The sequence below is a fragment of the Schistocerca piceifrons genome, chromosome 2 (genome assembly GCF_021461385.2).
Source record: "Schistocerca piceifrons isolate TAMUIC-IGC-003096 chromosome 2, iqSchPice1.1, whole genome shotgun sequence".
NCBI classification, from domain to species: Eukaryota; Metazoa; Arthropoda; class Insecta; order Orthoptera; family Acrididae; genus Schistocerca; species Schistocerca piceifrons.
Window position 1 is genome coordinate 440708710 of NC_060139.1, and position 12683 is coordinate 440721392.

The 12683-nt window shown below is 38.6% G+C and overlaps 1 protein-coding gene across 1 annotated transcript in view; it reads left to right on the forward strand.

Annotated features, from left to right (window-relative positions):
* The window catches only part of LOC124774931 (E3 ubiquitin-protein ligase Su(dx)), a 141089-nt gene that overhangs the window by 102744 nt on the left and 25662 nt on the right, over positions 1 to 12683 (forward strand). Inside the window, 3 exon segments of the mRNA XM_047249619.1 lie at positions 3621 to 3780; positions 7326 to 7600; positions 7685 to 7910. Coding sequence (XP_047105575.1) covers positions 3621 to 3780; positions 7326 to 7600; positions 7685 to 7910 — 661 coding nt within the window.

A 12683-nucleotide genomic window follows, 5' to 3' on the forward strand; every position in this document is an offset into this window, starting at 1 on the left:
TTTTAGAAATGGTTTAACAACTGAAAATGCTATATTCTCTTTTCTCAGTGAGGTTTTGGACGGATTAAATAGAAGGTTCCGAACGCTAGGTGTTTCTTTGATTTAATGAAGGCTTTTGACTGTGTTGACCACAAAATATTACTGCAGAAGTTGGACCATTATGGAGTAAGGGGAGTAGCTTACAATTGGTTTGCCTCTTACTTTAAGAACAGAAAGCAGAGGGTAATTCTCCGCAATATTGAGAGTGGTAGTGATGTTCAGTCCCAATGGGGCACTGTTAAGTGGGGTGTTCCCCAAGGGTCGGTGCTGGGGCCACTGCTGTTTCTTATTTATATAAATGATATGCCTTCTAGTATTACAGGTGATTCAAAAATATTTCTGTTTGCTGATGACACCAGCTTGATAGTGAAGGATCTTATGTGTAATATTGAAACAGTAACAAATAATGTAGTTCATGAAATAAGTTCGTGGCTTGTGGAAAATAATTTGATGCTAAATCACAGTAAGACTCAGTTTTTACAGTTTCTAACTCACAATTCAACAAGAACCGATATTTTGATCAGACAGAATAGGCATATTATAAGCGAGACGGAACAGTTCAAGTTCCTAGGCGTTCGGATAGATAGTAAGCTGTTGTGGAAAGCCCATGTCCAGGATCTTGTTCAGAAGCTAAATGCTGCTTTATTTATCATTCGAACAGTATCTGAAATAAGTAACACTTCAACACGAAAAGTAGTCTACTTCGCATATTTTCATACGCTTATGTCGCATGGTATTATTTTTTGGGGTAATTCTTCTGATTCAAAAAGGGTATTTTTGGCTCAAAAACGGGCTGTTCGAGCTATATGTGGTGTAAGTTCGAGAACCTCTTGTCGACCCCTATTCAAAAATCTGGGAATTCTGACATTGCCCTCACAGTATAAATTTTCTTTAATGTCATTTGTTGTTAGTAATATTAGCCTATTCCCAAGAGTTAGCAGCTTTCACTCAGTTAATACTAGGCAGAAATCAAATCTGCATGTAGAATGCACTTCCTTGACTCTTGTGCAGAAAGGAGTGCAGTATTCTGCTGCATCCATTTTCAATAAGCTACCACAAGAACTCAAAAACCTTAGCAGTAGCCCAAACTCTTTTAAGTCTAAACTGAAGAGTTTCCTCATGGCTCACGCCTTCTATTCTGTCGAGGAGCTCCTGGAAGAGCTAAAAAATTAAGCAAATTCCTGTGTTACATTGTTGATTTTCTTCATTTAAACTTATGACTTGTCACCTGAATATGTTTTTTTATATTTCATTTTATCTGTTTCTAATATCGTGTTATAATTTCATGTATTGACTCGTTCCATGACCATGGAGACTTCTCCTTAATTTGGTCCCACGGAACAATAAATAAATAAATAAATAAATAAAAATAAAAATGTAATGTCCACTGTTCAGAGTGCCGTCAATGTGAACAAGAGGTGACCGAGACGTGTAACCATTGGCACCCCATACCATCACGCCGGATGATAACGCCAGTATGGCGATGACGAATATATGCTTCCAAGGTGCGTTCACCGCAATGTCACCAAACACGGATGCGACCGTCATGTTGCTGTAAACAGAACCTGGATTCATCCGAAAAAATGACGTTTTGCCATTCGTGCACCCAGGTTCGTCGTTGAGTACACCATCGCAGGTGCTCCTGTCTGTGATGCAGCATCAAGGGTAACCGCAGCCATGGTCTCCGAGCTGATGATCCATGCTGCTGCAAACGTAGTCAAACTGTGTGTGCAGATGATTGTTGTCTTGCAAATGTCCCCATCTGTTGATTCAGGGATCGAGATGTGGCTGCACGATCTGTTACAGCCATGTGGATAAGATGCCTGTCATCTGTCCTGCTAGTGACACGTGGCCGTTGGGATCCAGCACGGCGTTCCGTATTACCGTCCTGAACCCACCGATTCCATATTCTGCTAACAGTCATTGGACCTCTACCAACACAAGCAGCAATGTCGCGATACGATAAACCGAAATCGCGATAGGCTACAATCTGACCTTTATCAAAGTCAGAAACGTGATGTTACACATTTCTCCTCCTTACACGAGGCATCATAACAACGTTTCACCAAGCAACGCTGGTCAACTGCTGTTTGTGTATGAGAAATCAGTTGGAAACTTTCCTCGAGTGAGCACGTTGTAGGTGTCGCCACCGGCACCAACCTTGTGTGAATTCTCTGAAAAGCTAATCATTTGCGTATCACAGCATCTTCTTCCTGTCGGTTAAATTTTGCCTCTGTAGCACGTCATCTTCGTGGTGTAGCAACTTTAATGGCCAGTAGTGTATTTTATCCAAAATAATACTGACCGTGGAAGCCTATGAACTTATATCAGTACCTCACCTGTTTCCCATGATACATTGTAAGTTTTATTTCTTTTAGTTTCCTGTTACTTTTTGGGCAAGATCCTATTTTTTTTTTATGTTTGACCACAAAGTGAGGAGCAAAGATGATGATGATGATAGTCCAGTACTGCTGAGAGTCTTTGTGTATTTTCAAAACAGATACAGACACTTCAGATCTCAGGGAGCTGATTCATGTCGATTTTATGGCATCAGCTATTCACATCATGTGGTTCTATACAAACTCCCAGTTTCTTACGATTTACGTATGAGTGCCCCACAGCATTATTTCGTAACAGATTGTATATATATTTTATATGTGAATTTTAATGTTGATGTTGCACATCCCCATTTTATACCTGCAAACCTCTCTTCTCTGTGTACACTAGTCACTCAAGCTCCAAACAGCACTTTGATACTGTGTTCATTAGTTTCCAAAATTCTGGAACATATATGTAAAACAAAACATTAACTCCTTCATGCTTAATCAGGAGGAGGACTGAATCACTGATACACTGACTGAATAAGGAGCAACAGCATTTTCTGCTAGGCCAGTTTAAAGCCATTTAATCTGATGATTTCAGACTTGACAGTATCTTTGATTGGGGGGAAGTCTTTGAATCAGTTAAACATTTTTCAAGTTTCACTGTGATTCAGTTTGAGAACGTCTGATTTCTGTATGTAATCACATACATATTTGAAGTTGATGTAAACTGCTGTTTTAATGGCCCTTTAAGTTACCCTTGGTTTATTGAATAGCAACCCTACTTTTCCCTCCGTTGAACAGTTACACCTGAAGTCTGCTTGGGTATGTTGTATGATGTGATTTTCAGTGAACCAGTTTAATCTTTCATTCTCTCCAAGGTTTAAATAGTATTTCTGTCCAGAAAATTGATATCTAACTGTAATATCTGTGGCAGTTTTATTTTCCCTTGGGATGAGACTTATGATGGTTTTTTTCCATTATGGAAGATCTGTTGAATTCCAGATGTTACAAAAAAGCAGTATTTTGCACAAAAGCAGCAGTGTGATTCTTGCATTATGTCCCATATTAGGAATGAATTAATTATTTTAGCTAAAGTTATTAGGCTCAGCTAACTTTTTGCTTTCAAATAATTCCAGATATTTACACTGTAGATGTTACAATGTTAGATTTTATATTTGTGTAATTTGACTTCCATATCACAACATAAGCGTTCTACATTGTGTATTGACATCTTTGAATGGATCTTTTCTTTTGCAGAGAATGGTTCTTTTTGTTGTCACATGAAGTACTGAATCCAATGTATTGTCTTTTTGAATATGCAAACAAGAACAACTACAGTCTACAAATAAATCCAGCTTCATATGTAAATCCAGATCACTTACTATACTTCAAATTTATTGGTCGTTTCATAGCAATGGTATGTTCAAGACAAGTACTTCAATGTTTTAAGCTTCAATACATTACTGTAAAGTACTACTTTGTTCATAAGTTGTTTTTTTGTTGGTTTAGTAATTATGTTTCTTTTAACAGTCACAGTTCTGCCCACAATTTTGACGTATTTGTAAGATGGTCTTTTAATTGGAAAGCTTTCATATTAACAGGTGATTGTTTATAGTGCAGAATTCTTCATAGTATCTATTGAAAGAACAGAGAACAGATTGAGAAATGAGATAAGAGGCAGAAAGATTAAGAAATAACACTATGGTGTAGGGCTATAGATAGAGAGATTCTGAATAAAACACACCATGCTGTCAAAAGAACAAGGCATGATGCCTTCAATGACTACCATAGCAGAATATTATCAAATGATACTTTAAAAAACCCAAAGAAATTCTTTCGTATGTAAAAGTTGCCAGTGGCACCGAAGTTAGCGTACAGTCCCTAGTGAATGAGACAGGAACTGAAATTGAGAGTAGCAAAGCAAAAGCTGAAATGATTAACTTAATTTTCAAAATTTCCTTTACAAAGGAAAATCCAGGAGTATTTCCCCAGTTTAATCCTCATGCCACTGAAAAGATGTCTGAAATAATAGTGTCAGTGGTGAGGAACAGCTAAAATCGTTAAAAATTGAACAAAGCTCCAGGTCCTGATGGAATCTTTATCAGATTCTGTACTAAATTTGTGGCTAAGTTTAGCCTCTCTTCTAATTAGAATCCATTGTAGATCCCTTGAACAAAAAACTGTGCCCAGTTCTGGGAAATAAGTGCAGGTCACACCCGTCTATAAGAAGGGCAGTGCAAGTGATCAACAAAACTACCATCCTATATCCTTGACATTAATTTGTTGTAGGATCTTGAACAGAAAGACCTCCTCAATGCCAATCAGCATTTAATTCCAAAAAAAAAAAAAGACCATCTTGTGGGGCGGCTGGTGGAATTATGCTGTTATATAATGTTTAGTTTGTAATGTAATGTAGATACATTTCCCGGCCGATTAACCATATGTGGGGCAGCGGGTGGAATTAATTGTTATTATAAAATGTTCCTATTATTTATGCTGTCTTTTGCCGTTCTCAACACTGGCTCTCTAACTACAATATTGGCAACCAGAAAGTGATTAGCAAAACGTGAAGCCTGTAATTAGAATTCCTAGTGCCCACTTCATCTGAGAAATACACTTATAGCTGCAGCTTAAAGCTCTGAGGAATTAGGAGATTGTGTGGGATTCATAATCAAAAACGATCCTGTAAAAACATTCGCTATATTCTGAAAGTCACAGATAAAAAAAAAAAGAATCCACACAATCTGACTAACAGAGCAGTTCAGAGTCTAATGCGCTGATGCAACTATAACTGTCCAAATTAAATGTTTAAGTGAATGCTCGCCATAATTTGATGAATATGCTCATCAAACACCCCGCTAAATAATGGTAGAATGTCTGTCCCGCAGCGGCACATGAAAATACGACATACGCAAACTGAAGATAGATCATTAAAGTCATCCCAGAATTAACACTTCACTCGAAAATGATTTCAAGGTTACACGTATCCCGAGTAACTTATTACGGCAACCGAGGCTGTTTATAGCAATGATACCGACGCGACGCGACTCCCGACACAGATGGTGTGCTATTCAGCGTCTGGAGAGAACTGGGGCCTTCCTCTCTCGCGCAGCATTCTTATATATAAAGCCGCGGTGCGGACGGCTAAGGGAACGCCTGATCAAATCCGCTCTCCCGACTAGCCGCTGGGCGAGTAATGCAGCACTTTAAGTTATTGAATAAATCATCGCTTCCTTTGCTGATGGCCGATGAAGTTCTCAATTTAAATGTGCATTCAGCACACAGGTAAGTAATCATAATAAAGTCTGACGTGGCTAAGTCAAATATTTTGGGCGAGAGAATTAATTTAATTACACTACACGCAGTAGACGAGCTCTGAACTTGCCCTTTGGAGATACGGTATCACTATAGTTTTATAGTTATTCAATTGAAACTTCTCACATCTTTATGATTATAGCGGATCTCCCTTCTACTTAAATTTAAACATCCTAGCCTTATTTATTCGTCTACTTAATCTATCGTGCTTCCTTAATTTTTAAGACAAAAACCAGAAAATCATGAATTTCAACTAAAATCTTAATTTGTGAGATCCAGAATACTGTTTCTACTAAATAATTATGAAAAAGGAATCTAAATACAAATTTTTAAGTCTCTAGCTCTTTTCTGTTGCGCCAATGATTTTTACAGAAAAACGTCCAAATTTCGAAAATGGTTAAAGTTATCGAACTGATATTCAACACATATTGATTTAGTATTACTCCAGACATGCTAGAACCGTTTCAGGTTATTTACTTGATTTTTAAAGTATTGCGCAACATTTATGACGTCAGAGCCAGTTACAGCGGACTAGGCTGGCACACAATGGAAAGACTGATGAGAATTTTATAAGGCGTGAGTAGGCTGCTTCCCTACAATGTGAAACCTAATTCACTTTTCTCGCATGACATACTGAAAGCTATGGATCAAGGTAGTCAGGTAGATGCAGTATTTCTTGATTTCTGAAAAGCATTTGACTCGATACCACACCTACGCTTATTGTCAAGAGTACAATCATGTTGGATATCAAGGGAAATTTATGACTGGATTGAAGACTTTTGGTAGGGAGGATGCAGAATGTTGTACATCAGTGATCTTGCAGACAATATTAATAGTAACAAATATGCAGTTGAATCATAAGATTTTAAAGTGATGTAGAGGCTGAATGCTTGCTTTTAATATTCAGAAATTTAAAATTGTACACTTGACTAAATGAAAAAAATGTTGCATCATGTGACTACGACATCCATGGGGGACTGTTATAATTAGTCAGTTCATACAAATACGTGATTGTTTTTTGTGAAGATGTGAATTGGAATGATAACATAAGCTGTCATAGGTAATGCAGGTACCAGACTTCAGTTCATTGGTAGATTTCTAGGTTAAAACAGGCAGTCTGTGAAGGAGATAGCATATGAAAGACTTGTGAGACCCATCTTAGAATATTGATGAAGTCTTTGGGACCTGTACCAAATTAAATGAACAGACAGTACTGAACACAGCAAAGAAAGATAACATGAATGGTCACGCATCTGTTTGTCCCATGGGAGAATGTCTTAGAGATACTGATGAAGTTTTCCCGGGAAAGTCTACTTAAAAAGTTTCGAGAACAAACTTCAAATGATGAATCTTCGAGAACAAACTTCAAATGATGAATCTAGGAGTATACTACAAACCCCTGTGTTTTGCTCACATAGGGATTGTGAGGACAAGTTTACAGTGTGCACAAAGGCACTTAAACACTAATTCTTCCAGCACTCCATATGTTGCTGGAAGAAGCCTTAGTAACTGGTAGAATAGGAAGTATGGATGTAGGTATAGATGTAGATTTTCTTGAAGTAGTTGTCAACAGGCATCAAATTATGTGTAAAATTGTTTGTTTGCAGTGTTTGAATTGTTGTAAGGTAATTGCTTTTGTTTCCACAGGCTCTTTATCATGGACGTTTCATTTATTCTGGATTTACAATGCCATTTTATAAGAGAATGTTAAATAAAAAGTTGACAATGAAAGACATTGAATCAATAGACCCAGAATTCTACAATTCACTTGTTTGGATTAAAGATAACAACATTGAAGAATGTGGCCTAGAACTCTATTTCAGTGTCGATTTTGAAATTTTGGGTCAAGTAATACACCATGAACTGAAAGAAAATGGTGACAAGATCCGTGTTGTTGAAGAAAATAAAGAAGAATACATGAGGTGAAATAATTTTTTTTAGTATGGATACTAATTAAAGAAAATTTTTATGCATTACTAGCAGAGTGCCTTTTAATTACTGCACAGGCTGATGACAGAATGGAGAATGACACGTGGCATTGAAGAACAGACCAAAGCATTCCTGGATGGTTTCAGTGAAGTGGTACCTCTTGAATGGTTAAAATATTTTGATGAACGTGAACTGGAGCTGATGCTCTGTGGTATGCAGGAAATTGATGTCGATGATTGGCAACGTAATTCAATTTATCGGCATTATACCAGAAACAGCAAACAAGTTGTATGGTTTTGGCAGGTACTGCAAACAATGTATTAATTCTGTTTGTATAGCTATGAAATATTAGTATACAAGCACTTTGTGTATTTAATCAAGTAATAATGTTTATTTCAGGTCTGTGTATGACTTGCTGTTGATACAGTGTGTGACATGAATTGTTTTGTGTGCTTGCATTGTGGTCAAAAGTTCACATGTTAATCAAAATCACTTCAAACAACATGGGACTGACATTGTTATGAACTGATCTGCTCCCATAATGTGTAGACTGTAGACCACAAATGAAGCAGCCTAGAGTGCTCTGGGTCTTCTGCTGGCTTTTCTGATTTTTGTGTGGCCGTTATCTTTGAGCATATAAATTAACATGGCAATTTGTAATGTGTTTGTGAAAATGTGCACCAAGCTGACTCTTGCATACTTCACACAATTCTTGATAAATATTGGGTTGATATTAGGAAATCTGTGCTACTCTGCATTGTTTTGGCATTGTATGGGACAGCTGGTTTCACTTGTGGAAGAGTAAGTGCATTCAGTTTCCATCGTTCCAGCTTTTTAAGTTTGAAGTACTTGTTTCACTTGGGACAACTTTTTCTTTCAGTGCTCTTAATTTTGATACTAACAGAAGGGCAAAATTGATTGGGGTTACAGGTATTTTTTGTTGTTGTATTGTAAATTTTCCACCTTCCTTAGTAATATCCGTGCTTCTCTGCTTGAGATAGTAAAGTTATTCATACCAGCAAAGACTTTTTTACTATATCCTGCAAGTAAATATTACATTGTCAACATGCTCTTTCTACTGTCTTCTATATACAGCTCTTTTAGTTAGTCCAAACACTGCATCCTACTACCAGTTTTTTTGTAATTTTGGTTTTGTTTTGTGTAGTTGCTTTATATATTTACCTTTCTGCTTTATTTATCATACAACTAGATTTTTCAATATCTCTGTTGTCCATGTAATGGGTACGATCTTCCCACTGTCATTTGTACGATTTCTCTTCTTATTAGAAATATTCGGAGAATCAGGACTTGGGTCTCCCTCTGGCCTTTTCCAGATTTAGGCTATGTGTGGTTTCTTTAAAACAGGAATAAAATTCTGGGATAGTTCTTTTGAAAAAGGGTAGAGTCCATTTCCTTGCCTATCCTTTTCCATTCCAGGTCTTGTGCTCCTATCTGTGGTAGGCTGTGAGATGTTAAATGCTAACCTTCCTTCCTTTATTAATTGTTAAATCTTTCTTGTATAATGAAGTAGTCAATCTGATATGTAAATAGTGGGAAGAGTAAGGTAACAACTCACCTTGTGATTCAGACACTGAGCAGCCAATAGGTACATAGAGACAGCTGTCAAGCTAGACTGGAGGGGCAGGAGGAGGGGAAGCTGTTCTAGATGTGGTGGGCAGAATTTCAGACAGAATGGAGCTTATCCTTAGTAGCTTTTTAATGCATTCAAGACCACAATGATACTGAGTCATAATAGGTGTACTACTAAATTGTTTTTTTGGAGGGATCAACAGTACCAAGATGTTATGGCCCAGGAAATCTGCTTTTGAACTTGGCTGGTGGGGTAATTACATCCAGTGAAGGCTGAGGTGAGAATTGTTGTGTATTGCTGTCAATAGTGTACATCTGTACAAGGATGTTTGCCTCAAATGCCAAGGCTGTATAGGAGGGAAACTTTCACATGAAATGGATGGCAATGTCAAAATGTAACTACTTTTGCTTGTTAGTAAGTTTAATGTGAACAGAAGTGTGTAACTACACCTTGGTGAGCATGAGGTCAGCATCAAGGAAACAAAGAGAATTGCATGGAATTTGTAATAGGATCATGTGAAATTTAATCGGGAGAATAATTTAGAGATTCCAAAAATTTTAACGTTTCTGTCTAACCATTAGTTCATATAGCAAAAGTGTCATCAGTGTATCTGAACCAGACTGGGGGCTGAAGGCTAATGAATCCCAGGAAAGCCCTTTCCGAGCAATTCATGAGGTGAAGTGTGGCCTGTTCTTGCAGTTTGAAGTTGGCTTGGCAGATCACCTCATACAAGGAAACTGATGGACGGATAACCGCAGGATTTTGTAGGAGGAGAGAAGTCTGTTGGAGTGAGGAGAGAAGTCTGTTGGAGTGGAAGTTGGCAGATCAGGCATGTAGATCACAGATTAGCTGGATAAGTGAAAGAGAGTGCTGTATTTGAAGCAAAAAGGGACTGGTGTAAAATGGAGTTACATCCAGAAGAAGGGACTTTCAGTGTTAGGCCTTTGGAGTAACTCCCGGTTTCAAGAAACAGAATGTCTGATCTTAGTTCAGATATTGCAAAAGAATGTTTTCAAAAGGACCTAACCTAACCTTTATTATGTGAAGGGATTCATGATGGCAAGAGAGGTGGTTTTGATTCGCATGAAAATCTTGAGCACGGCCAAGGGTTAACAAGAGGTAATGAGTAGGTGAGAATTTCGCGCAAGAAAAGTGGACTATATGACAGAAAAAAAATATGACAGTAAATTATTGGGAAACTTAGTGGAAAAGATGTGAAAACAGAAAGAAGCTTAAAAACTGGGAAAACAGAAAGAGGAAGTCATTGCAGAAAATGGACAACGAACTGTTCTAGTTGGGGAGGACAAAATGTCAGAATGGACCTCACTTCAGGTGCATGAAGGACTTAGCCCAATAGCTGTATAATACCAAATTGTCTTTTTCATGGGTCTTTCTGTCATTTAACACCACCTCTGTGTGGTTAGTAGCAATCTACCCTTTCGGTATTGTTGCTATCCCGCCCACATTTTCTATTGTTTGATTGTACCTAGTGAATTCTGTCCCAAACTACAGCTCAGTGCTGTTTCCCATTGTTACTGTTCTCCATCACTTCCCATTACATTATCCAGTGTCCATCCTTTTCCTTCTCTACTTTCTTGTGTTTTCTTTTCACATTCTGAACCACATGCTTTCTGCCTGCTTACCACACTCTCTGTGAAGCTTTGACTTCCGAGCCCACCCTCTGTCAACAATCTGTGTACAACACATGGGCACGTGCCCACACAGGTTGCAAGTGCAGTGCCTTGCGTCCAGTGTTCTCTCTACTGATAGAATTATTCCTGGAATTCCAAATTTATCTCAGTTCTTACCTTCACCTGTGCCTGTTTTTGCTTGTTTCCCTGCTCCTACCTGAACCGCATACACTTTCTTGCACCTCCTACCTAACAGACCCTTCCCCCTCTTCCCTTATTCAGGCATGCACCATACTGACCTAACTAATCCAGTTACACCTACTGCCCCCTCTTTTCACACTTGTGCACTCACTGATCTGAACCCCACTCCAATATCGCCTTTTTATTTCCTTTTATTTGTGTTTGTATTTTCACTGTGACCTCATCCCATTTATTTTGTTGTCATCTCTTGTTTCTCTGTACATACACAGGTTTCATCTTTCTCAATTAAACTTCATCTATTTCATATCAATTGTGGTTTTTTGTGATATTCTCATGTATATTTCTGTAATTTTAATTTTTTTTACACTATGGATCCTTGCTCCTTCCTCCTGCTTCAGTACAGAAAATTTTTGTTATCCTTATCCAGAACCCAGTTATTATACATACTGTTCTTGCATTGTTGCATTGGTTATGGAATCCCCTCAAATGGCATGTGTGTGCAGAGTCAGTCAATCCATAGCTCTCATCAACCTAGTTCTGCAAAACCATACAAACAAGGCCCAGACCACCTTGCTCCACCCTGCTCTGTCCATAAAATTCTCGTGCTGTGCAATCCCAAATTCCTGCACCCCATCTCACAGATTGAAATCCTTGATCTCCAGGAATTCATACTCTCGCCTTTGATTACTACTAAAAGAGCCTCCAACAAACCGCCCTGCAAACTGCCCTCATAGCTACCAAACCCTGCCTTGCAGACATACTAGATTTACCACACACACAGAAACTCCCTGCTGCCACCCTGCAGAACCCAGAGCCTACAACAGACCCTCAACGTGGTCATACAAACCTTTCTAGAAGCCTCTGTCCCACAGAAATATCAAACCTTTCCAAAAAGCCACAGTCATGTAGTGTTTGTTAAAGACCTTCTCTGTTTCTCCCAGTCCCTCCAGGGGAAACACTTACTCATTCCAATCCAGTCCGATCCAAATCCAGTATTGAACCTCATCTGCCTCAAATTACTCCTCCATCCAACAGTCATTCATTCCTCCTACTCTCAGAGCATCCCCTGTAAACGTACCAGTATTTCCTAACTTTAAACCGTGTCTCATCATCGTCCCCCAAATCCCTCAACATGGAAATCTGTCTTACATCTGCAGAAACAGCAAAAATTCATCACCTAAATGCCAATCCCAACATGCTAACGAAGATTTCACCGCTGTGGTTTTGAACTGCAGGAATTGTGTGGTAGTGGGTTCCACTAGTTGCCAGATACATTCACTTACAAGCCTTGCTTCAGTAACCTCATACTAGAAATGCAGCAATATTCCTCCTCAGATCCCTAGGTCCACCTCAGAACCTCTCACCTGAGTGTAATCTCCTTCCTCAGTCACACCACTCCTCATACTCATACTTTCTATGTGCTTCCTAAGGTGTGTACCCAACCACCCAGGACATCCCATTGTGGTTGGTCACTGTCCCCTCCCCACACATAAGAGAATCTCTACCCTTGCATACCAACACCCTCAGCCTATTGCTTGTAAATGCCCTTCTATATAAAAGACACCAACCATTTCCTATAATAGACATGAAGTTGCGAATACGAACAAACATCAGCTGTATGATGACAGTGATAATCTGTGCTGGACTGGGACT